The 27,043-nt window shown below is 43.6% G+C and overlaps 1 protein-coding gene across 2 annotated transcripts; it reads left to right on the top strand.

Moving 5' to 3' along the window:
* Window positions 1-374: 374 nt before the first annotated feature.
* Window positions 375-25,745, top strand: Mfsd4b3 (major facilitator superfamily domain containing 4B3). 2 transcript variants are annotated; one of them, XM_087598239.1, is made up of 5 exons: window positions 375-658; window positions 11,896-12,064; window positions 14,431-14,547; window positions 22,017-22,603; window positions 24,070-25,739. In XM_087598239.1, exons 2-5 carry the CDS (start codon window positions 11,899-11,901, stop codon window positions 24,118-24,120), a joined length of 921 nt encoding a protein of 306 aa, XP_087454365.1. In that variant the 5' UTR covers window positions 375-658; window positions 11,896-11,898; the 3' UTR covers window positions 24,121-25,739. The 2 variants fall into 2 exon arrangements, with proteins under 2 accessions (XP_087454365.1, NP_001434125.1); NM_001447196.1 differs by having other exon boundaries at window positions 22,017-25,745.
* Window positions 25,746-27,043: the final 1,298 nt, after the last annotated feature.

Here is a 27,043-nt window from a genome sequence, read left to right as displayed (position 1 = left end):
GTCTTTCTACGTTGGCCTCCAACTACTCATCCTTCCAAATGCCGGAATTAAAGGCCTGCCTGTCACATTTTAGCATCTTGTTTCGAAGCTGCACTTCCAAATTTCTCCGCCAGGCGGCACCCATCAGTCAGTTGGTGCCTGCGGTTCTGCTAGGTGGGACGCCTCAGCCCCAGTGACAAGCGGGTCTCCCGGGTAACCACAGTTTCACTTCCAGCAGGAGACCCCACCCTCATTGGGTGGATCCTTCTTTCGTATCACGTGATGGCACTGGCTTGTGCAAGATGGGGCTCGAATGTCTTCCTCTTGCAACACAGGCATGTTCGAAGTCCAACTTTCCTTGACCTAATTCAGAAAGGTCCCCGGGGCAAGGTGGCACTAGGCGGAACCTCCAGGGACTAGAAGGACGCGAGCTCAGAGCTCCAGAAGGGTCTGCCCAAAAGCTCGGCAGCGGCAAAACCGGTAGCCTGGAGTCGCCAAGCTGGAGCTGGAAGTGGAGTTCCGTGGGTTTGGGGCAGCGGCTGCTGGGCAGCGCCTTCTCCAGACCGAGACCCCAGCGCAGAATGACCAGAGGGCGGTGGCCTCCCGGCGGAGTGGCCGGGCCAGGAGCGTGCTGCGCTGGTTCTCCACCGCGGTCCTGTACGCCGCCTTCCTGGGGCTGGTGAGAGCTGAGGCTGCGCCCCTCCCAGGCTGGGGCGCGAGCCTCCCACCGGGGACCTGCCCTTCCCAGCTGGACTCTCGCCTTCGCTGCCTGCATGTTCGTTCTGTGACTCTGGGCACTTCAGGCTCATCGGCTATCTCATGGGTGCTATTTTAATCACTGAGGGTTGCTGTCCAGTTCGAAATCGAGTGCACTGTTTTCTAACCGCGGCAAACTTTCCTAGCATTGCCTGGGGCTGTAGCCACCGCACTCTGAACTATCACTTACTATACAATAAACTCTTTTCGAGCACTTCCATGTCTGGGTGGCCATCCACTTGGGTTTGCTAACAGGCCCAAGAGGAAAGCGGCCTTTTTCTTGGTCACACGGGTGTTTTAGTGGTAGAGCCCAAATGTGTCTTACTCTACCCACGAATACTTATTGAAATCAATCCTGCTGCACTTCAGATATTTCCTTAGAGCAAAATGTCACATCGGACAATTCCTGTGTAAACTGTGACACATTCCCCTGTTACTTGGTAAATATGATCTGGGAAAGGTGGGAGGTTGGGTCCCAGGAGAAAGCTTCTACCCCCGGCCCGCTAACAGCTTCTCAAAACTTGAAAGACTAACAGAAACCTTCAACACTGAAAAGCTTTTCTGTCAATTGATTGATTGATTGATTCAAACAGACTCTCAATTCACTGCACTGTCAGGCTTTCTTCGTGTTCTCATTTCCTGTTTAAACTACAAAGGGTGGCAGAATAGGACAGTTTATGATGCCCCCTTTGGGGGTGTGGTGGGAAGAGTCCTGCTATCTAGCCCAGGCTGGTCTCAAACTCTGGATTCTCCTGCCTCTGCCTCTTGGGTACTAGAATTATAGATATACATCACCACGGCCAGCCCTGTTTATATGTCTTGAGGGGATCCGACATGATGATATCAAGAAAGTGATAGTATGAAACCAAGGACCACAGCCAGAGTGAACGCCACTGACTTAAAGTCTCTTTGTGGCTAGCCTGGTAACAGGGCACAGGAACCCAGATACACTTAGCTATTCCTTCTAAGAAAATCTTAGGATGGCGAAACTTACCACCACCAATCTGGATGTCTGCAAACCAGCTAGCAGCTCCTATTCCCACAGACATTACGCCTTTCCTCTGAGAAGTTTCCTCACCAACAACACCACCAGCTGTTTTGATATTATTACTACTACCGTTGTTGTTGCTGTAACTAAACCCAGGTCTTGCCCTCTTAACGCACATGCTGTCTCAGCTGATCTACCCAGCTCTTCAGCTGCCCTTATTTTGATACAAGGTCTCACTCTGTGGCCTTGGCTGACCCGGAACTTGCTACATAGACCAGGCTTGCCTCAAATTCATAGCGATCTACCCACCTCAGCCTTCTGAGTGCTGGGATTATAAATTCGTGCTGCCACACTCAGTCAGCATCATGACTCTTTGGATAGTAGTGAGAACCAAGGAGAAAGTTAGGTATAACATTCACTAAGTGCTACACACACGCTCACAACGTGGACAAGAAGATCCAAAGCTAAACCGTGTTCCACTAGCTGAGGAACATAAATGTTCTCATCGATCTCTCTGAGAGAGCTTTCCACACTTCTGAACAGGGAGATTTGATTTACTACAACACTCAAATTTTCCCCACACTGAAGTCTTAGCTTCAAGTACAGTACAATGGCACCGACCATTGCCCAGGGAGAATTCAGGATTACCAGGACTTTCCTTCAGTGGACGCTCACTTATGGCATGGTTGTTCGCTTATTGCCTACTGTGTGTTCAGAACTAATTTTGGATATTGGCTGCTTTGGGATGATTGTGGGAAGTAGGGAAACTTTAAGGAAAACCATTCGGAAGGCGAGAGAGAGCTGTGTCAAACAGCAAGTCCTAAATGAGCATAGAAGCTGAGTAGAGTGGAGAAATTCTCCATAGAACAACCTTGGGCCTTGGGGACCGAATTACATGGCTACTGAGGGTCATCTGAGCAGAACTCAGTCACATTTGCTCATTCCGAAGTTTGTATAGCTCTTGAACGTGATCCAGTGGAAAAACATTTCTGTGGCCCCTTAGCATGAAGTAAAGGTGCATAGGATCATGTAGCAGAAAGAGACTTTCCTGAATTCAGTGGTCACATAGGTCATGTGACCTGTGTGCTCAAAACCAACCCCTTGCAGACATCACTGAGACGCATTTCCTATACTTGCTGATGACTGAGTTATTAACTGGAGAATCTGGGCTGTATTCCCAGTGAGTGTATGAGGTAGAGTAGTGCTGTCCAGCGAATCCAAGAGAGCTTTTCCTCTTCCTCTGGGGTCATGGTGATGGATTAGAAACACGGAGCAACATTGGCCATTGTCGCAGTGGTTCTTGATTGGGAGGTACTGATTAGCCCATAAACCCAATAGCTGCTGTTTTGTCTTTGCGTTGTTGTTGCTGTTGTTGTTGTGTGACATTAGCCCTAGAGTAGCCTCCATGGTACTATTGTGTATCTCTTCATGAGGAAATTGAAGGGATCTGGACAGTTGGTGATGGGGGAAAAGGCTTTTCAATAACAGATCAGTCTTGATCCATGCATGAAGCTGTCCCGACCAAGGATGCTCTTCTGTTTCTTGGGAGAAACACTCCTGGTTAGGTTTGCTATAAGGTTCCCAACAGGGAACCTTGAGAGGTGTCAATCCAGGACCGAGGGCTCTGATGTTTTGTGATACCAGAGCCAATACTGATATGGTCTCTTCCAACAGAGGGAGCCACTTAAGGGTGGTATTTCAGGATCCAGGTCATGAAAGTTTAGGCTATCACCAGTTGGCTGTGAAGGATTTCTTTTACCTAGTGATTGTGCTTTGGCCTTAACTACTGAGTCACGTCACACTTCATTTGAATGGAGTGAGGGAAACTTGGAGTCTGTCACAGAGGCTGTGGCCTTGCAGTGGCTTCGTCACAGGCTTAGTAAGTCTGTGCTCTCCTGTGGGAGTGGGTCCGATTGCCACTGTTTGGTAACACCATTGATGGGCAAGCTGGCCCATCCATGGCTTTGTGACACTGGTGCCGTGAAACGAGTGTTGCTGCTGTTGCTGAAGAATTGGGGACTGGAGGTGACTGGAGAGGAAAACATTTTTTTGTCACTGTAGCCATTTATAGCATTAGCTGTTCTGTATAGAAAAGCTTCCACCCACCTAGAAGAGAAGCACTGAAACCAGCAAATGAATAAACCTCAAACTGTTCAAATCGTCCAGGAGTTGCGAGGTCTTTATTATTTTGCCAAAATGATGAGTGTGATTAACCAGATGTCAGCGATGAGCCCTTCGTGCAGTTTCCCTAGGGCAGCCATCTACGGATGTTTGTCAGCATTGGGCTTATTTCCTCCTGCAGTTTCCCTAGGGCAGCCATCTACTGATGTTTGTCAACACTGGGCTTATTTCCGCTCTTCCATGATGACATTTGGAGTGTTGGGCTTTTGCTGTTGCAAGCTATGAGGACCCAGTCCCACCAGGCAGCCACCCAAGCCATCCCAAGACCACGCTAGGCGATGTATTTCCATCCTCCACAGCAGGTCACTTTCTCCTTCAGGTGCCTGAAGCTGCTCACTAACTAGGTTGATAGAAGTATTTGATTGGGGTCCCACCTTGTGGCGTTCGTTGTTGCTGCACAGCTCACCAATTTCACTGCTAGCTTACGTGGAGTAAAAGTCTGCCAAATTGTTGTTTTCCTTTGAACTGAACTAATTCTTGTGCTTCATACTCAGAAGCCATTTTGTTTCTTCACGAGAATTACAAGTTTTAGCTATTCCACCGAGCATCCTTAAAAATACCAGAACTCTGTACTTAGAATCCTTCCACGAATGTCAACACTAAACAGATACAGAGAAAGCTGCCCACGACAAGACTTAAAATGGCTATAACTTGGATCTGCTGAGAATTCACTACTTGAAGCGCTTGACAAGGAAAGTTGGTTATTTCTGCCACATACAATCTCTCAACACACAATACGACTTGTAGCTATGCCTTTTGTGTTGGCCAGAACTCCCAGGCTGATGCTCCTGCCTCAGCCTCCTGATTATTTAGGACTATATGTGTGGGCCACTGTTGCAGGTGCTTGTATACAGTTAAAGAAAAGTATCAGAATTAGGACTGCTGGTGACATATAGGAACATTGCTTTTCTACAAATCTCATAGAATTTCTGAAATAGTAACACATTGATACAAATACAACTCAAAGCTCAAAGAGATTTTAACATTGCTTATTTGACTGTGCTTCCCATCTCATTTATCAAATTCACCCAATTAATCTGCTACTACTCTGTTTCTAAGAATATAGATATAGATCGTGTTTTTGAGAAAGTCCAAGGGACTTTCTGAAAGACCTCGAATTAATCCAAGGTAAAGAAAAACATGATTTAATTTGAAGAAGGTCATAAAAATATCAAAAGTTTAACACATTTGATCAAAGTAGAATACCAAAGCAATATCAACACTTTAAACTAAATTTCAAAAATCACATAACTGGGGGGGAGCAGTTAGCTTAGATCTGTTAGTTAAGAGGACTCAGCTTCCTTTAGTGCTTTAAAAAACACCACAAATGCAGCATAAAGTACAGGAAATTATCTTAGTCATTTCTGTGAATCTTTGTTTCTTGGGCCAACTAACTCAAATAAAACCATAGCAATGGATCCCTCACACTTCCTACCAAGCACCATCCCATCCAGTATATCAGGAACACGAGAAGACCAAGTTCCAGGTCGACAGTGAGCCTTAGCATCATAGGAAAACTTCCAAACAATTCTCTTCTCAGCCAGCCGGGTCCCACAGAGAGTTCTTTTCACAAATTCTTCTCACACAGATGTCCTGCAAGATTCTAACCCATTCTACTTTGGCCGCGTGCTCTCAGTTTAGAGCATCAGTCCTGTTTTTAAGAGAAAAGGGGATTCATTTTTCCTTGATCATGAGTCTTCATAATTTACAGTTTTCCTTACTATCTTGGTGACAGTAAGACTTTATTTGGGGCTCACAGTGTCAGAGTCTATGGCCATCATGGCAGGGATCATGGCAGCAGAGAGAGGCCAGTATGCACTGAAGCAGTAGCTGAGATGTTATGCGTTGAGAAAACAACCCCATACCAGAGATGGGGCAGAGAGAGAGAGGCAGAGAGAGAGAGACAGAATAAACCCTGGGAATGGCTAGGGCTTCTAAAATTTCTTGGCCCATTCCCAGTGACACATCAACTCCAATAAGACCACACCTCCTAATCCTTTCCAAACTGTTCCACTAACTGGGGACCAAGTATTCCAAACAAACGAGTCTATGGGAGCCATTCTCATTCAAACACTACAGTCCATTCACTCGTGGCCCATATCATAATACAAAATGCATCTATTCCAACTTCAGAAGTCCCCGTGGTCTTTCACAGTCTCAGCACAGTTTGAAAGTCCAAAGTTTCTTCTGAGACAAGGCAATCTCTTAGGTAAACTCAAAAGTCATACCACATATTTCCAACATACAATAGCACAGATATGTATTCTAGTCCCCAAAGAGAAGAACAGCAGGATTGTGAGGAAATACTGGACCAAAGCAAGACCAAAAACCAGCAGGGCGAACTCCAAATCCTGTGGCTCTTAGTCCCATGTCATCAAAGGGCTTAGAGGGCTCTGTTCTTTCCACATTGCTGACTACAGCATCTCTCTCTCTCTCTCTCTCTCTCTCTCTCTCTCTCTCTCTCTCTCTCTCTCCCTCCCTCCCTCCTTCCTTCCCTCCCTCCCCTTCTCTCCCCCTCCTCCCTCTCCCCCTGCTCCCCCTCCCTCCTCCTCACCCCCTCTCTTTCTCTCTCCCTGTTTCCACTCCCTGTCTGCAGCTCTCCTTGGAAGATATCCCATGGTGCTGGCATCTTGGGTGGGGTTTCTAGCACAATCCAGGCTTCACGTTCCAGCTTCACGCGGTGGCCTCTCTGAGCCTCCAGGAAAGCAAACTCCTCACCACACAACGTGGCTTTGACAGCTTCGCTTAAAGCTTTACTTAACGGTGGAGGAAGATTCCACAGCCCTTCTATGCCTGTATCCTTCCAGAATCATGTGGCCGAAGCTGCCAAGTTCTGCTGCCTGTTTGGTGGGATCTGATCCCTTTTAGAGTTGCGTTCGCTTAAACTTTTCTCTGTTGCAGGATCTCTCATTTTTATAAGTTGGGAGCTTAGCTGGGTGACGTTTTGCCCTGAGAACATAGCTTCTTTTATTCCATTTCCTATTAGGCCTCTTTCAGCACAGGCCTCGGCTCCAACATTAAATTTCTTTCTGCTCTTTTTCTCCCTAAACTATGTTTTGTATTCCCCCCCCCCCACTTTGCTCTTTTTTTTAAAAAAGATTTATTTATCTTTATTTTTCATTTTATGTGCCTGGCGTTTTGCCTGCCTGTGTGTCTGTGTGAGGGCATCCAATCTCCAGGAACTGCAGTTGCAGACCATTCTGAGGTGCCATGTGGGTGCTGGGAATTGAACCGAAGAGCAGCCACTACTCCCAACCACTGAGCCAACGCTGCAGCCTCTGTTTCCTGCTCTTTTTGATGGCGGATCTGCAAGAGGTCATTGCTAACAACCAAGTGACCAAGTCAATACTAAAGTTGTCTTGAAATATCCTGTGCCAACAAAATTAGCTCATAAATTTTTAATTTAGCCTCAAGTGGTTCTTAGTGCAAGACAAAAAATAGCCACATTCTTTGCCAAAATAGCATGAGAAGGGTAAGTAACCTGGTTGCTAATATTTGTTCCTCTCTGAAGCCTCTTGAGCTTGGCCTCCGTAGTCCACACTGCTTTCAAGCACTGCTGTCTTCCAAGCCTCACTCACAACATCCAACTGCTTTCCTTGTCCAAAGTCCCACAGTCTTCCACATTCCTCAAACACCTGGCATGGTCAGCCTGTCGCAGCAATAGTTCACTTCCTTGTAGCAACCTTGCTGTAGTTTCTTTTCTCTTGCTGTGATAGATAAAACACCATCACTATAACCAAAGCAACTTACAAAAGAAAAAAATTAATTTGGGGCTCACCATCCCAGAGCGTTCGAGTCCATGACCATCATGGCGGGGAGCAGGGTGGCAGGCATGGCGCTGGGGACATCCCTGAAAACTTAAATGTTGAGACCACAACCAAAGACAGAGTGAGAGAAAGCTAACTGGGAGTTTTGAAACCTCAAAGCCCCCAGTAGCACACCTCCTCCATCAAGCCACGCCTCCTAATCCTTCCCAAAGAGTTCAACCAACCGGGGACCAAGTAGTCAAGCATAGGGGACTTTGGAGGCCATTCTCATTAAAACCACCATATTTACAAAAGACACCTCTCTTAGTACAATTGCAGAGGGATTCTTGTTTTTCATAATCTTATTTTCATGTATTAGAATTTTAAAATGGATTGACCTTGTTTCCGTCAATGACAGTAAATGTGTCGTTGTCAATTTTATCCAGTCCCGTGTATGACTCCTAAAGCTATTGATCAGAATTCCTAAAAGAAGCATGTGCTGTTAGGATAGCCTGCCAACGTGGTACAGGTTATGCTCACTAGCAATTCCAATCTCTAGTCTGTGTGAGAAGAGACTATGGAGGAGGTAAAATGTTACCACTGGTCCTTTGCACCCCTCTAGTTTCTGCCAGCTCTAGGCTTAAATTATTTGTACAGATTTCCCTCATCCCTAACTGTACATTTCTTTAAAATATTGTTTTTAAAATGCGTATCAGTGTTTTGCCTGCGTGTGCTTCTGTACACCCCATGCATTCCTGGTGCACCAGGAGGCAGAAAAGGTGTCAGATCTTCCAAGATTGGAATTCAGACAGCTGTGAGTGGCCATGTGGGTGTTAGGAGCTGAACGCAGGTCCTCTGGGAGAGCATCCAGTAGTGTTAATCACTAAGGGATTTCTCCTGTTCCTGATGCACATCCTCGATGATAAGAATCTTCTATAGAGACTTTTCTCTTAAGACTTGGGCTTGAGGTGCTGATCAATGTGAGGTGTCAAGTGCCTACGTGCCATATGCTGTTTTTCTTGCTGAAAAAAAAAACCACACACAATAGACAAGTTTAATTTGTAGTAGCCCTAGGGAGAAAAAGTGGTAGATATGTGTTATGTTTAATGGTGAAATTTCTATAAAAGTGTAAAATATTTTTAAATTATTTTTTGAAAAATCTATTTAAAAAATTCTGTTGTATTAACTAGACTACCCAAGTCACATAAAGCCAAAAAGAATGTGGTTAATTTCTTTTTTGAAAAAATATTTATAATACTATTTTCTTTTTAGATTCATTTTATCCTTTGTCTATTATTGCTTAGTGTGCACATATGTACATATACCACATGCATTAGGTATCCTGTAACTAGAGGTATAGATGGTTGTGAGCCACTTTGTGTTAGGAAACAAACCCAAATCCTTTGCAATAGCAACAAGGGCTATTAACTGTTGGGCCCAGGTTCTATCTTCTTAAATAAAGATATTTTTATATTTAATTTAGGAGATGGAGAGACGGCTCAGTGATTAAGAGCACTGGCTGCTCTTCCAGAGGAACCAGGTTCAAATTCCAGTACCCACATGGCAGCTCACAACTATCTGTAACTCTAAGATTTGACACACTCACACAAACATACATACAGGAAAAACACCAGTCACATAAAATAAAAAAATAGATAAATTCAAAGAAAAGAAAAAAGGATTAAATTTAGCAATATAGTCAGTATAACAGTACACATATAGACAGATATACGTCAACATATAAGCAACGGATATTAACTTTTTTCATTTAAAAAGTCTGGGCAGAGCCAGGCAGAGTGACACACGCCTTTGATCCCAGCACTCAGGAGTCAGAGGCAGGCAGATTTCTGAGTTCAAGTACAGACTGAGCTCTCAGAAATCCAGGGCTGGATACATCTACAAAGAAACAGTGTCTCCAAAACCAACACCAAAACCAAACAACAAACAAAAAATTCTATTGATCTCGTGGCATCTTTGAAAGCCCTACTTTTCAAAAGCTCCTCCCAAGTGAGCAATCTAAGCAAACATCCCCTTTTTGTCAACTACAAGTCTATGGTACCCTTAGTAGGGTCAGGTCTATGGTACCCTTAGTAGGGTCAAGTCTATGGTACCCTTAGTAGGGTTGACTCATTTTCCACAAAGTACACAGGTTCTGGGCCCATAACATTTGTTAATGCAGTTAACAGATCTTTTTTTTTTTTCTTTTTCTTTTTTTCGGAGCTGGGGACCGAACCCAGGGCCTTGCGCTTGCTAGGCAAGCACTCTACCACTGAGCTAAATCCCCAACCCCCAGTTAACAGATCTTAATGAAGTTAGCGGTCTCCCAACTCTTCCTCAGATTTTTTTTAAAGGGTCTGCCTGAGATCTCTGGTTGGATACAGTCCGGTTAATTATCAGATCGAAAGGCATCCTGGACTCAATCCAGTAGAAAATGCTCAAGCACAATCAAGAACCCCATACACACATCTATATCATCCTGATCAAAGGAAAGGAGAATCATGCTCATGACCCAGGCTGTCCTGTGAGATCTTGGGGAATCAGGGAACTCTGGCCAGTACATTTGTCTGAGTACTTGGTGCTGTGCATGTCATAGACTGGGGAGGTCTAGCCCCAGTCATCCATCTGATGCCAAGAGGTCTAATTTAACAAGAGTTCATTTGAGCAAAGACATTAATTATGACTTTGGCAGCTCCTGGAGCCAGCAGAAGGAGGCAGCCCTACTGGACAGTGTAGGGAAAGGAAGATTTATTATAGACAGAAGAAGGACGTCTTACTTGGACATAACCTCATGTTATGCAGCCCAGGAAATTGGCCATGTGTTATAAGAGACAGGCTGACACAGTGACAATGTGTTGACCAGTTATATTAGACTTTGTTGCACACAGGGTAGCTAGAGAGCAGAGTTATTGTTAAAGTCATGCTGTATCTGTGCTTGTAACATTTTTCAAAGAAGATGGACATTCTGTGCTTGTGAGGGCTGAAGTTTTCTTTGAAAAGAAGGGTAGATTTGAGTAAGCTCGGTTGCTTTGTCTCCTATGTGTTCTGTATGTGTAGAACCCCATCTGCACCAGGAAACTACCGTTCTAATGATTAAAGAAATGAGACCAGGCCAGGAATATGGCTCCGACGGTCAGATCCCTTGCTGTTCTTCCAGAGGATTCATGTTCCATTCCCAGCAACTATGTCAGGAGACTTGAAATTCTCTATAACTCTCATTCCAGGAAGTCTGAAGCCTTTAGGAACCTTCAAGTGTGTGCGCACGCACACACACATATTAAAAGTAAAAATGTAAAATAAAGACAGTTTGGTAATTTAAATTTTTGACATATAAATTCTCATGTTAGTGATTATAGCATATCTCACAATACTGAAAACTATTTCAAATATATATTTGAACATATATTTCAAAAGTATTCCAAGCTTATGATAAATCCATACTTTATAAATTTGTTTGATTTATTGTTTCATTATTTTGAAACAAGGTCTCACGCTGCCCAGGCTAGATTTGAACTTGGTATAAACCCAAAGATGACCTTAAACTCCTTGACCCTTCTACCTTCACCTCGGGAATGGTGGGATTACAGGTGTGCACCACCACACTCAGTTTTCGTTCGGTGCTGGGAAGCGAACCCTGGTTTTGTCCATGCTAGGTAGGCTCGACCACTGGGACACATCCCTGTTCAGATTTAGTATCGTTCCTATATTGTCATGCTAGACATCCGATGTAGGCTGGGACGTGGTTGGCAAACACTCTACCACTGAGTTATACCTCCACTTTCACATTAATGTTTATTTAAACGGGAAAAGCTACAAGAGTTAAATCAGCTTGGGGCTGAAGAGATTGCTTGGCACTTAAGAATGTGAGCTATTCTTCTTCGATTCCCCATATTCACATGGCGGCTCAAAACCGTCGTAACTCCAGTTCCAAGGGATCTGATGTTCTTTTCTTGTTTCCTAGCGCACTGCATCCCACGGGGCACGTGCATTAAAAAAAAAATTATATTTAATTCTTTTAAAAGAGTTAAATAGTTGTTTTGGGAAACTTTGAAGTGAGGAAAATCAACTAAGGTCTATGGCTCTGGTAATATTAATATCAGCGTTATAATATTTCTGCTTACTGTGAGTGGGCCTTGAAATAATTTTCTGATTTGTAACTCACGCCTCAGAACTTTTTTTGTAGTAGATAAAAAAAGAAACGGATATCATCTTGTTTGCAGGTAAATCTTTCATCCTTTTCAATCTCAGGGAATGACGGTTGCCATGTTGGGACCCACATTTCCAGACCTGGCCAGAAACGTGAACCGGAACATCAGCAGCCTTTCCGAAATCTTCGTGGGCCGAGCCCTCGGCTACTTGTGCGGCTCTGTGGTTGGTGGGGTGCTTTTCGACTGCATGAATCATTTTCTACTTTTAGGTAAGTAAGCATCAATGTTTGTCTACAACTTGACACCAAGTACGAAAAGTGGCAGAAGGCTTAATTCAGACGCCACAACAGAAGTTCGTGGTGTGTGGGTCTCCTCCCTAGCAACTGCACGTCCATGGTTCCTGTCCCTACCTCGGCAGCTGGAGGGACCCCGTATTGAGTCCTCTGGAAGCTTGTTAGTCCTCGGGTTTCGTGTGTCAGAAATCCCGAGGCTCCACTGTCCACCCTCCACACTGACCAAGCACGCAGCTCTGTGTATTTGGGGGTAGGGCAGGGGTCTCAGCCTTCTGGGAGGAAAGCAGGTATACACCCCTCCTACTGAAGAGGCAACCCAGCACGTTCAACTGTTTTCCTACTGTTGACCTGGGAGCCTAAAGACCTTCTGTCGTCTGAATAGAAAAAGAAAAGAAAAGAGAAGGAAAGGACAGGACTGCTCCTAGGGGTGGTGGAGGAGGAAGTTTAGTGCAGATAAAAGGGAGACATAGCCAAAGGCAGGGACATCTGGGAGGGTCCAGAGCAGACTTGACCTGACTGAGCTGGACCATGGTGGTTGAGGGGTTGAAGGGGAAAAGGAAGAGAGGGGAACCACATACAACAGTCAAGAGGGCAAAGGTAGAAAAGGGGCAGGTAGCCAAAATGCAAAATGACACGTTTATGTAGGGGAAGAGCCTCTGGGGGGGGGCAGCCCATCCTTAGGCTAGAGAGTTCTGGGGGGAGGGGAGGATATGCCAGTCATACCCTGTGACAGGTAAGGACTGAGGGATGGGGGAGAAGCTGGAGGTCAGGCCTGCTGTCATATGTTGCCTAGGCACCTCGGCTGTTTGTCCCAGGTTTCAAACACTCTAGAACTGTTAATGAATAAGTAAACAATACCTCTTATGTCCAAAATAATCACAAAGAATGTGTGCGCAATTTTGGGAGACAGGGTCTCTTTGAGAATCAAGCTCAAGGCCTGTGGCTTCTAATCGTGGCTTCTACCCCTGAGCTATACACCCAGCCTCCAAACAGGTATCTTGTACTCCCTTCCTATGTGGCACACTAACTTATTTAAAATGTTTTTATTTTTTAATTTTAATTGGGGGGGGGGAGGCATGGGCGTGTGGAAGTCACGTCAGTCCTCTTCCTTAATCACTATCCGCCCTATTTTTAAAATTTTCATCTTTGTGTGTCTGTCTGTGTACGTGTGGCACTCAGACGATGGTCTGTGGGAGCTGGCTCTCTCCTACCATGGAGGTCCTAGGAAACAAACTTAGGTCATCAGGCTTGGCAGCAAAGTACCTTTACCCTCTGAGACATCTCGGTCCTCCCCTGAACCTGCAATTTACCAACCGGGCAGACTGGCTGGTTCGCCAGCCCCAGGGATCCTCCTGCTGCCTCCTCCCCAGCCCTGGGATTGACCACAAGTGTGCACCATTTTCTGTTTGTTTTAAACATAGATTCTGCAAGATCACAGCCAGGCCTTTTGCTGTAAGTGCTTGACTGAGCCAGCTCCTCAGACCATCTTCAACATTTTCCTACAGATGTCTACGAGTCATTTAATTTTTGCCTTTTTGTTACTCCAAATCCTAAAATCCCTTTCAGTTTCTCAATGTCAATTTTTTTTCAGCTTATTTTAGTTGTTAGAAACTAACTTGTCGTGGGTTGGGGATTTAGCTCAGTGGTAGAGCGCTTGCCTAGCAAGCGCAAGGCCCTGGGTTGGGTCCTCAGCTCCGGGGGAAAAAAAAAGAAAGAAAGAAAGATTGTCATGCTTTGTTTTAAATGTGGTAATAGTATTAGAATGGTACTCGTAACACACACACACACACACACACACAAATATATGTATATATATATAATTTTTTGAGACAGGGTCTCTCTATATATATAGCCCTGGCTGTCCCAGAACTTACTACATAGACCAAGTTGGCCTCAAATTCAAGAGATCCACCTGCTCTCTGTTCCCCAAATCCTGTCATTAAAGACATGCACCACTGCACCCAGGAATTACTTTTATCTTATAATCCATAATGATAATATTAAGAGTCACATGATGTAACCCATTTGTATATGTTCTCTAATTATCCAGGTTTTTAAAAACTTGTTTAATGTCTAAGTGCTCTGCTGCATATACATCCTCAGGCCAGAAGGGGGCATCAGATCTCACTGCAGACGGTGGGGAGCCTCCATGGGCCATGTGGTTGTGAGAATTGAACTCAGGACCTCTGGAAGAGCAACCACTGCTCTTAACCGCTGAGCCATCTCTCCAGCCCCCTAACTATCCCGTTTTAATGTGACTTTACTTTCATTTTTGCTCTGAGACCTTGCGCTGACCCTGTGGGAATACTGTCTGGATAACTGCTGTCTTCACCCCTCCTCAGGAATGTCAATGCTGGCTACCACAGTTGGTCTTTATCTTATTCCTTTCTGCAAGACGGCAACACTACTGACTGCCATGATGTCTGTATTTGGCGTCTCGTTTGGTGCCCTGGATACAGGTTAGTGACTCTGGCTGTTGTCACTGGGGAAAGTGGATAGAATTACCCTGTCACCACAAAAGCCTTGTGAAATGACAGGGTCATACTGAGACGGTCATAGGTTCACTCATTTAGACCCACCCTTTTAGCAGCTGTGTTTGGTGCCAACTAGGGCACCAGTTTTGAACAAGTGATGGTTAAAGGAGCTAGAATATATTTCCCTGTTTGACAGTATTGATTTGTAGTGTTCAATGGGAAAGGACACCTTCCCTGTGGGTAATTACAGTGTGGGTTAAAGGGCTTTCATCGTGAGACAGAATTTCACCACATTAAGATAAGAAGACTCAACGGCTTATTAGAATGAACTGAGGTTGGAACCACATTGGGCTGTGGAAGGGATGAGACGACCGCCTTACTTAGGACACCACCATTGTTGAGTTCAGGGAGGCATCTGCCTAGCCCAGCTAATGTCCATTTATGTCCTCACTGGTCTGGAGTCCTGTTAAACAAGAAACATGATGTCTGCTTACCCCAACTCTGTCTTTCTTTTTTTTTTAAATTTATTTAATACTTAATAATAATTCTTTGGTTTCCGGGCAAACATCCCCCTCCCCCCTCCCCTTCCTTATGGGTGTTCCCCTCCCAACCCTCCCCCCATTACCGCACTCCCCCCATAGACTAGTTCACTGGGGGTTCAGTCTTAGCAGGACCCAGGGCTTCCCCTTCCACTGGTGCTCTTACTAGGATATTCATTGCTACCTATGAGGTCAGAGTCCAGGGTCAGTCCATGTATAGTCTTTAGGTAGTGGCTTAGTCCCTGGAAGCTCTGGTTGCTTGGCATTGTTGTACATATGGGGTCTCGAGCCCCTTCAAGCTCTTCCAGTTCTTTCTCTGATTCCTTCAACGGGGGTCCTATTCTCAGTTCAGTGGTTTGCTGCTGGCATTCGCCTCTGTATTTGCTGTATTCTGGCTGTGTCTCTCAGGAGCGATCTACATCCGGCTCCTGTCGGTCTGCACTTCTTTGCTTCATCCATCTTGTCTGTATATGTATGGGCCACATGTGGGGCAGGCTCTGAATGGGTGTTCCTTCAGTCTCTGTTTTAATCTTTGCCTCTCTCTTCCCTGCCAAGGGTATTCTTTTTCCCCTTTTAGAGAAGGAGTGAAGCATTCACATTTTGATCATCCGTCTTGAGTTTCATTTGTTCTAGGCATCTAGGGTAATTCAAGCATTTGGGCTAATAGCCACTTATCAGTGAGTGCATACCATGTATGTCTTTCTGTGATTGGGTTAGCTCACTCAGGATGATATTTTCCAGTTCCAACCATTTGCCTAAGAATTTCATAAAGCCGTTGTTTTTGATAGCTGAGTAATATTCCATTGTGTAGATGTACCACATTTTCTGTATCCATTCCTCTGTTGAAGGGCATCTGGGTTCTTTCCAGCTTCTGGCTATTATAAATAAGGCTGCGATGAACATAGTGGAGCACGTGTCTTTTTTATATGTTGGGGCATCTTTTGGGTATATGCCCAAGAGAGGTATAGCTGGATCCTCAGGCAGTTCAATGTCCAATTTTCTGAGGAACCTCCAGACTGATTTCCAGAATGGTTGTACCAGTCTGCAATCCCACCAACAATGGAGGAGTGTTCCTCTTTCTCCGCATCCTCGCCAGCATCTGCTGTCACCTGAGTTTTTGATCTTAGCCATTCTCACTGGTGTGAGGTGAAATCTCAGGGTTGTTTTGATTTGCATTTCCCTTATGACTAAAGATGTTGAACATTTCTTTAGGTGTTCCTCAGCCATTCGGCATTCCTCAGCTGTGAATTCTTTGTTTAGCTCTGAACCCCATTTTTTAATAGGGTTATTTGTCTCCCTGCGGTCTAACTTCTTGAGTTCTTTGTATATTTTGGATATAAGGCCTCTATCTGTTGTAGGATTGGTAAAGATCTTTTCCCAATCTGTTGGTTGCCGTTTTGTCCTAACCACAGTGTCCTTTGCCTTACAGAAGCTTTGCAGTTTTATGAGATCCCATTTGTCGATTCTTGATCTTAGAGCATAAGCCATTGGTGTTTTGTTCAGGAAATTTTTTCCAGTGCCCATGTGTTCCAGATGCTTCCCTAGTTTTTCTTCTATTAGTTTGAGTGTATCAGGTTTGATGTGGAGGTCCTTGATCCACTTGGACTTAAGCTTTGTACAGGGTAATAAGCATGGATCGATCTGCATTCTTCTACATGTTGACCTCCAGTTGAACCAGCACCATTTGCTGAAAATGCTATCTTTTTTCCATTGGATGGTTTTGGCTCCTTTGTCAAAAATCAAGTGACCATAGGTATGTGGGTTCATTTCTGGGTCTTCAATTCTATTCCATTGGTCTATCTGTCTGTCTCTGTACCAATACCATGCAGTTTTTATCACTATTGCTCTGTAATACTGCTTGAGTTCAGGGATAGTGATTCCCCCTGAAGTCCTTTTATTGTTGAGGATAGTTTTAGCTATCCTGGGTTTTTTGTTATTCCAGATGAATTTGCAAATTGTTCTGTCTAACTCTTTGAAGAATTGGATTGGTATTTTGATGGGGATTGCATTGAATCTGTAGATCGCTTTTGGTAAAATGGCCATTTTTACTATATTAATCCTGCCAATCCATGAGCAGGGGAGATCTTTCCATCTTCTGAGGTCTTCTTCAATTTCTTTCTTCAGTGTCTTGAAGTTCTTATTGTACAGATCTTTTACTTGCTTGGTTAAAGTCACACCGAGGTACTTTATATTATTTGGGTCTATTATGAAGGGTGTCGTTTCCCTAATTTCTTTCTCGGCTTGTTTCTCTTTTGTGTAGAGGAAGGCTACTGATTTATTTGAGTTAATTTTATACCCAGCCACTTTGCTGAAGTTGTTTATCAGCTTTAGTAGTTCTCTGGTGGAACTTTTGGGATCACTTAAATAAACTATCATATCATCTGCAAATAGTGATATTTTGACTTCTTCTTTTCCGATCTGTATCCCCTTCACCTCCTTTTGTTGTCTGATTGCTCTGGCTAGAACTTCAAGAACTATATTGAATAAGTAGGGAGAGAGTGGGCAGCCTTGTCTAGTCCCGGATTTTAGTGGGATTGCTTCAAGTTTCTCTCCATTTAGTTTAATGTTAGCAACTGGTTTGCTGTATATGGCTTTTACTATGTTTAGGTATGGGCCTTGAATTCCTATTCTTTCCAGGACTTTTATCATGAAGGGGTGTTGAATTTTGTCAAATGCTTTCTCAGCATCTAATGAAATAATCATGTGGTTTTGTTCTTTCAGTTTGTTTATATAATGGATCACGTTGATGGTTTTCCGTATATTAAACCATCCCTGCATGCCTGGGATGAAGCCTACTTGATCATGGTGGATGATTGTTTTGATGTGCTCTTGGATTCGGTTTGCCAGAATTTTATTGAGTATTTTTGCGTTGATATTCATAAGGGAAATTGGTCTGAAGTTCTCTTTCTTTGTTGGGTCTTTGTGTGGTTTAGGTATAAGAGTAATTGTGGCTTCATAGAAGGAATTCGGGAGTGATCCATCTGTTTCAATTTTGTGGAATAGTTTGGATAATATTGGTATGAGGTCTTCTATGAAGGTCTGATAGAATTCTGCACTAAACCCATCTGGACCTGGGCTCTTTTTGGTTGGGAGACCTTTAATGACTGCTTCTATTTCCTTAGGAGTTATGGGGTTGTTTAACTGGTTTATCTGTTCCTGATTTAACTTCGGTACCTGGTATCTGTCTAGGAAATTGTCCATTTCCTGTAGATTTTCAAGTTTTGTTGAATATAGGCTTTTATAGTAAGATCTGATGATTTTTTGAATTTCCTCTGAATCTGTAGTTATGTCTCCCTTTTCATTTCTGATTTTGTTAATTTGGACACACTCTCTGGGTCCTCTCGTTAGTCTGGCTAAGGGTTTATCTATCTTGTTGATTTTCTCAAAGAACCAACTTTTGGTTCTGTTGATTCTTTCTATGGTCCTTTTTGTTTCTACTTGGTTGATTTCAGCTCTGAGTTTGATTATTTCCTGCCTTCTACTCCTCCTGGGTGTATTTGCTTCTTTTTGCTCTAGAGCTTTTAGGTGTGCTGTCAAGCTGCTGACATTTGCTCTTTCCTGTTTCTTTCTGCAGGCACTCAGCCCTATGAGTTTTCCTCTTAGCACAGCTTTCATTGTGTCCCATAAGTTTGGGTATGTTGTACCTTCATTTTCATTAAATTCTAAAAAGTTTTTAATTTCTTTCTTTATTTCTTCCTTGACTAGGTTATCATTGAGTAGAGCATTGTTCAATTTCCACGTATATGTGGGCATTCTTCCCTTATTGTTATTGAAGACCAGTTTTAGGCCGTGGTGGTCTGATAGCACGCATGGGATTATTTCTATCTTTCTGTACCTGTTGAGGCCCGTTTTTTGACCAACTATATGGTCAATTTTGGAGAAAGTACCATGAGGAGCTGAGAAGAAGGTATATCCTTTTGCTTTAGGATAGAATGTTCTATAAATATCTGTTAAGTCCATTTGGCTCGTGACTTCTCTTAGTCTGTCTACGTCTCTGTTTAATTTCTGTTTCCATGATCTGTCCATTGATGAGTGTGGGGTGTTGAAATCTCCCACTATTATTGTGTGAGGTGCAATGTGTGTTTTGAGCTTTAGTAAGGTTTCTTTTACGTATGTAGGTGCCCTTGTATTTGGGGCATAGATATTTAGGATTGAGAGTTCATCTTGGTGGATTTTTCCTTTGATGAATATGAAGTGTCCTTCCTTATCTTTTTTGATGACTTTTAATTGAAAATTGATTTTATTTGATATTAGAATGGCTACTCCAGCTTGCTTCTTCTGACCATTTGCTTGGAAAGTTGTTTTCCAGCCTTTCACTTGAGGTGGTATCTGTCTTTGTCTCTGAGGTGTGTTTCCTGTAGGCAGCAGAATGCAGGGTCCTCGTTGCGTATCCAGTTTGTTAATCTCTGTCTTTTTATTGGGGAGTTGAGGCCATTGATGTTGAGAGATATTAAGGAATAGTGATTATTGCTTCCTGTTATATTCATATTTGGATGTGAGGTTATGTTTGTGTGCTTTTCTTCTCTTTGTTTTGTTGCCAAGACGATTAGTTTCTTGCTTCTTCTAGGGTATAGCTTGCCTCCTTATGTTGGGCTTTACCCTTTATTATCCTTTGTAGTGCTGGATTTGTAGAAAGATATTGTGTAAATTTGGTTTTGTCATGGAATATCTTGGTTTCTCCATCTATGTTAATTGAGAGTTTTGCAGGATACAGTAACCTGGGCTGGCATTTGTTTTCTCTTAGGGTCTGTATGACATCTGTCCAGGATCTTCTGGCCTTCATAGTTTCTGGCAAAAAGTCTGGTGTGATTCTGATAGGTCTGCCTTTATATGTTACTTGACCTTTTTCCCTTACTGCTTTTAATATTCTTTCTTTATTTTGTGCGTTTGGTGTTTTGACTATTATGTGACAGGTGGTGTTTCTTTTCTGGTCCAATCTATTTGGAGTTCTGTAGGCTTCTTGTATGCCTATGGGTATCTCTTTTTTTAGGTTAGGGAAGTTTTCTTCTATGATTTTGTTGAAGATATTTACTGGTCCTTTGAGCTGGGAGTCTTCACTCTCTTCTATACCTATTATCCTTAGGTTTGATCGTCTCATTGAGTCCTGGATTTCTTGTATGTTTTGGACCAGTAGCTTTTTCTGCTTTACATTATCTTTGACAGTTGAGTCAATGATTTCTATGGAATCTTCTGCTCCCGAGATTCTCTCTTCCATCTCTTGTATTCTGTTGGTGAAGCTTGTATCTACAGCTCCTTGTCTCTTCTTTTGATTTTCTATATCCAGGGTTGTTTCCATGTGTTCTTTCTTGATTGCTTCTATTTCCATTTTTAATTCCTTCAACTGTTTGATTGTGTTTTCCTGGAATTCTTTCAGGGATTTTTGTGTCTCCTCTCTATGGGTTTCTACTTGCTTATTTATGTTTTCCTGGAATTCTTTCAGGCATTTTTGCGATTCCTCTCTGTAGGCTTCTACTTGTTCTCTAAGGGAGTTCTTCACATCTTTCTTGAAGTCCTCCAGCATCATGATCAAATATGATTTTGAAACTAGATCTTGCTTTTCTGGTGTGTTTGGATATTCCATGTTTATTTTGATGGGAGAATTGGGCTCCGATGATGCCATGTAGTCTTGGTTTCTGTTGCTTGGGTTCCTGGGCTTGCCTCTTGCCATCAGATTATCTCTAGTGTTACTTTGTTCTGCTATTTCTGATAGTGGCTAGACTGTCCTATAAGCCTGTGTTTCAGGGGTGCTGTAGACCTGTTTTCCTGTTTTCTTTCAGCCAGTTATGGGGACAGAGTTTTCTGCTTTCGGGCATGTAGTTTTTCCTATCTACAGGTCTTCAGCTGTTCCTGTGGGCCTGTGTCTTGAGTTCACCAGGCAGGTCACTTGCAGCAGAAAAGTTGGTCCTAACTGTGGTCCGGAGGCTCAAGTTTGCTCGTGGGGTGCTGCCCACGAGCTCTCTGCGGCGGCAGCAACCGAAGAGATCTGCGCCGCTCTTTCCGGGAGCCTCCGTGCACCAGGGTTCCAGATGGCGTTTGTTGTTTTCCTTTGGCGTCTAACTCCATCTTTCTATCCCTCCCTCCTTTCTCTGGCAAGATGAAGCTGTAAGTAGAAATACCTTATGCTTACGCTTCATTCTGTTGAAAATAATAGGGTGGGGTTGGGGATTTAGCTCAGTGGTAGAACGCTTGCCTAGGAAGCGCAACTCCCTGGGTTCGGTCCCCAGCTCCGAAAAAAAAGAACCAAAAAAAAAAAAAAAAAGAAAGAAAAAAAAAGAAAAAAGAAAAAAAGAAAAGGATAGGGTGGAATTATGTATTTGTCTGACTTTTAAAAAGAGCCACAGACTTGATGCTGCCAGCTCTGAGTACATAAGGCTAAAGATTTGCAATAGATTTATTAAAGTTTGAAAATACACTTATTAAATATATTACAAAAATGTCGACATATTTATCACATACCTAGTGACAAGTACATGGAGAGATATTATGCCCCAGTGTGGCAATGACACTATTCTGTGAAAGCCTTTACAATCTTATAACTTAGAGCATTTCTCACGTTCCCACCGTGCAGTGCACATCCATCCGACTTCTGAAGGCTGTGAAGTCCTTTGTTTGTTTTCATAGGGTTCTTCAGCTTTTTATTAATTTAGCTATGTGCATGTATTTGCGCCTGTCTGTGTGTGTGTGCACATGAGTGTGGGTGTTCAGGCAGAGGAGAGGTTTCCCATCCCATTAGGAACTGGAGTTAGACGGGCTTGTGAGCCAAGGGACTTGGGTGCTGGGAACCCAAATCTGGTTTTCTGCAAGGACAGTAAATGCTCTTAACTGCTGAGCTGACTTCCCACCCCTTTTGTAATTTTTGTATTTTTTCTAAGTTACTGTGTCTAGCAAATTATTTTCTCCATGTTTCATTGGCAGGTGCAAATGTCCTCATCTTGATTCTTTGGGGGGACAAAGGAGCCCCACATATGCAAGCTTTGCACTTCAGTTTCGCCTTAGGTGCCTTCCTGGCTCCCCTGCTGGCTAAATTGGCCTGGGGTACCACAGCATCTGCTCAGAACCACACTGAGTCCGACTTTGACCCTTTAATGCTGAACCGATCTTCCAAAGCCGTCACAGATTCTGTGTTCGCGGTACCCGATGACATGAATCTGCTGTGGACATACGCGTCCATCGGAACCTATGTTCTAGTAGTTTCTGTCTTCCTGTTTGCTCTGTTTTGTAAGAAACGCTCAAGGCAGAAAAAGTCCTCAGCGTCTGCTCAGGGAGCTCGAAGGGCTAAATACCACAGGGCCCTGCTATGCCTCCTCTTTCTCTTCTTCTTCTTCTACGTGGGAGCGGAGGTGACCTACGGCTCTTACGTATTCTCCTTCGCCACCACCCACGTTGGCATGGAAGAGAGCGAGGCAGCTGGCTTGAACTCCATCTTCTGGGGGACCTTCGCAGCCTGCAGGGGCCTGGCCATCTTCTTTGCGACATGCTTACGGCCTGGGACCATGATTGTGGTGAGCAACATCGGCAGCTTGGCCTCATCTTTCTTTCTGGTCCTTTTTGACAAGAGCCCTCTTTGCCTCTGGATCGCGACTTCTGTGTATGGAGCCTCACTGGCAACCACGTTCCCCAGTGGAGTCTCCTGGATTGAGCAGTACACCACCTTAACTGGGAAATCCGCAGCCTTCTTTGTCATTGGTGGTACTCTGGGAGAAATGGCGATTCCTGCAGTGATCGGAATTCTTCAGGGACACTACCCAGACCTGCCAGTAGTTCTGTACACATGTCTGGGCTCAGCCCTATTCACGGCTGTTTTATTTCCTGTGATGTATAAATTAGCCAGCTTAGGTCTGTAATGTGAATGAAAGGAAAACATCTCAGGGTCAGAACACTCTGCCCTTTAAGTTTGGCCCATCAGGGAAAGGATAAATGGGAAGGCATAGAAGAGCTCCATGGAATGGATTCTGAAGTAGATGAACAAGGCAGTGAAGCAGTCTGTATTCATTGTCTAGAACGCACCATTGGTGTCCTCACCGACTCGGCTCATTCTTTGGATTAACAGTACTGTTCAGCCTTCTGTGAAATGCTGTCTTCATTTATTTACTTGTGATTGTGACCCATACTTGACAAGAAGTCAACGAAGGGCTTGTTTTGTCTCACAGTTTGAGAGTGCGAAATGTCATGGAAGGGGGACTATGGTTACAAGAGGCTCCCTGTGTCAGGATTCGGGGCTGGGATCCGAATTTCTTTGCATCTTGGTAAAGCAGGGTGCGGAGAGAAGAGCAAAAGTGTGGCCAGGTGCAAAATCCTCAAGCCTTGCCTCTAGTGATGCACTTCCTCCAGGGGAGCCCCACTTCCTCCAGGGGAGCCCCACTTCCTCCGGGGGAGCCCGCTTCCTCCAGAGGAGCCCTACTTCCTCCAGGGGAGCCCCATTTCCTCCGGGGGAGCTCCATGTCTTCCAGAGGAACCCTACTTCCTAAAGGTTCCATGATCCTCTAAAATATTGCCCTCAGTCAGGAACCAAGTGTTGAAACAGATAAGCCCACCGGTGTGTTTGTGTGTGGGAGGGAAGGGGTGGTTTCACAGTCAAGCTATAGCAAGTACCTTGTCAGAAAGCAGGACAAAGGGGCTAATACTCAGATTCTCTGTCTCTTGGGGAAGTGGGAAATTGAAGGATCAAACTCAGGCCTCTGCATGGGTGAGCCAAGCACTCCACCAGTCTTCAGATCTTCAGCCCCTAGTTTCCTTGAATCCACGCTTCTAAATAGGCCAATCAGAGAAGATCATCAGTGAAGTTTCAGTGGTCTCTTGGGATTTCAGTTCCGAGGTCAGCGTATAGGAAATGCTGAGATGTTTTGAAATGGTCTCTCACCTCCACATGTTACATATGTGTTTCATGGCTTTGTAATCTTAATTCTTGTCTGAGGCTCCTGTTTTGGCAGGGGTCATTAATCAGTATTTTATTGTCTCCAACTTTCAGAGTGTGCAAAGAATTCACTCGTGTTTGAAAAGTTGGGTCATATTCAAATAGATCAGTCATCGAGGAAGGCAATGGATTTGCTGAGCCAAGGTCAGGGCATCCACATTCACCAGGAAAGCTAGACCGAATAGTTTCATGAAAGACTGGATACGAACAGATGTTTTCATCTTGTCCTGGTCAGTGGATTAAAGAATGCTAATGACTTATCTTCCTATATCTACAAAGAAATTATGCAGCGGGTTTTAAGAGAATCACCTGGAGGCTTGACATTGCCTTCAGGTCTGTCTATGCTCAGGCTCTTGAGGCTGCCTCCGCATAGACAGACGAGTCTCAGCCCCTGAGTTGTGATTCCGGGAACAAGAAGCTTTCCAAGACAAGCTTGCCCAATACGTCTGCTGGAACGGCCAGTGGCTTATTTCAGATGAAGATCGAGACAGAAAGCTAGAAAGGCTCAGAGAGGTGCTACTGAATGCCGGTTTAACCTGCTACTCCTCATACATCCGCTGGCTTTCCGAACAGTGTGCCTGACCGGAAGGCGTGTGCTCCCTCCCCAGTCAAGCATACCTCAACCAGAGTGTTCAGCAGTCAACGATCATTTAATGTCATGACCAACTACAATTGTCAGCTGCTTTCTGTACACAGAGTACAGATAAGCCTGGTTCCCATTCAATGTTGCATATTAGAAAAAAAAAAGGTAATTAGTAACAGCTCAATACACATTACTTTTTAAAGACAGTTTTCAGAGGGAAATTTTATTTATTTGCTTATTTCAAGGTAGGGGGTCTTACATTGCCATTTTAGCCTTGCCTCAAACTCTGGGACTCAAGCAGTCTACTCAGCCGTCCAAGTCCCTGGGAGCTACAGGAATGCACCAAACATCAGACTGAACATTTTTTTTCCTCCTTTCTTATTTTCGGAGCTGGGGACCGAACCCAGGGCCTTGTGCTTTCTAGGCAAGCGCTCTACCGCTGAGCTAAATCCCCAACCCTGAATATTTTTTAATATATGTATTTTTGTCTGTTTTCAGAGAGGATTTGCAGACAGTTTGTTCCAATATCTTGACAGTAGGATGAATTTGGCTCTAGTTGTGTTTAGAAGGGACTGGTGGCACTTTGTTCTCCTATGTCAGTGGAAGGGTGAATTTTTTATACCGTCATATTTGGAGATCTGCAGATACCTTGTACCCCCTGCCTTAAATATGAGAACTGCAGGTGGATCTTTTTGAGCCCTCAACTACCTCAGTAAGACCTAGTAGGTCTAGGCTTTGCTGTTTCTTGATTTGACATTTCCTAGTAACGATTTGAGTAGTCGTCACATTATAAACACTGTGAACACTTGACAACCTTCTTTTGTAGTTAGGCAATCTGTCTAGGGGTTGGAACAGTTGTGTGACCAGTTAGGCAAAGCTCTGCCACCCCACGTTTCACGTGCCTGGGAAACCGGAGTAACACTTAGAAGATAGAACGCTGGCCTCAAGAAGGGGAGGAGAAAGACTACTGCATATTAGATATGACGGACATGTGTTATCCTTTACAAATGAGCAGATCAAGGAATGGTTTTATTTACCTCTTCCCAAGTTTTATTGCGAGTGGCGTGTAATCCAACGTGATGGCAGTGAGCTTATTTTCTCTTGTCTCTGTAACTTGCTTCTGAATAAATTTTTGCTGTAAGTGAAATGTCACCCTTTCTTCAGTAGAGCCCACTTCCACTCTGCCCAGCACCAGGTGGTTCATGGAGCTGAGCTAACAGCATCGGAGAGAATGGATGTATAAGAGCGTCTTGCTCTTTCTGTAGTGTATTTATCTCTAAGAGATTGGAAGGGTCATGCCAGGGTCATGGTGGTGCATGCCTTTAGTTCTGGGACTCAGAAGGTAGAGGCAGGTGACTTTCTATGCATTGGAGGCCAGCGTGGTCTATAAAGTGAGTTCCAGAATAGCCAGGGCTTCACAGGAAAATCCTGTCTCGAAAAACAAACAAATAAACAAAAAGAAAAGAAAAGAAGAAAAAGGAAGCATCTCTGCTAAAGACTGGGTCAGTTGTGTTGTGTAAAGAAGAACTAAAAAAACAAAAAACACAAAACACAAAAACCAAACCAAAACAAAAAAACCCAACCAACCAACCAAAACCCTCTGCTCAATTTCCTGAAGTCCTGAGGCCTTAGGCTGTAGTACTAATTCCTTAAACTAGACATTCTGCCTTTAACATCTACCCCTTTAACACCATTGTTTATTATATATGAAGTTATTTATAAATCTATACATTTATCTACCTGTCTGTCTGTCTATCTATCCATCCATTCATTGACAGGCTCTTCCTGTATCTGTCTGTCTATCTATCTATCTATCTATCTATCTATCTATCTATCTATCTATCTATCATCTACCCATCTATCATCTATCTATCTATAATCTATCTATCTATCTATCTATCTATCTATCTATCTATCTATCATCTACCCATCTATCATCTATCTATCTATAATCTATCTATCTATCTATCTATCTATCTATCTATCTATCTATCTATCATCTATTGACAGGCTCTATCTATCTATCTATCTATCTATCTATCTATCTATCTATCTATCTACCTATCATCTATTGACAGGCTCTTCCTATCTGTCTATCTATCTATCTATCTATCTATCTATCTATCTATCTATCTATCATCTACCCATCTACTATCTATCTATCTATCTATCTATCTATCTATCTATCTATCTATCTATCATCTACCCATCTATCATCTATCTATCTATCTATCTATCTATCTATCTATCTATCTATGGACAGGCTCTTCCTGTCTTTCTCTAGCTGTCTATCTATCTATCTATCTATCTATCTATCTATCTATCTATCTATCTATCTATCTATCATCTAACTAGCTGGCTAGCTACAGGCTCTTCCTGTCTAGCTGGCCTGGTACTCTCTAGGTAACTCAGATTGGCTGCTACCCTTGGTAGGCCTCTTGTTTC

Source organism: Rattus norvegicus, chromosome 20 (genome assembly GCF_021556685.1).
Source record: "Rattus norvegicus strain SHRSP/BbbUtx chromosome 20, alternate assembly SHRSP_T2T, whole genome shotgun sequence".
Classification (NCBI taxonomy): Eukaryota; Metazoa; Chordata; class Mammalia; order Rodentia; family Muridae; genus Rattus; species Rattus norvegicus.
This window is presented reverse-complemented; position numbering and strand designations above follow the sequence as displayed.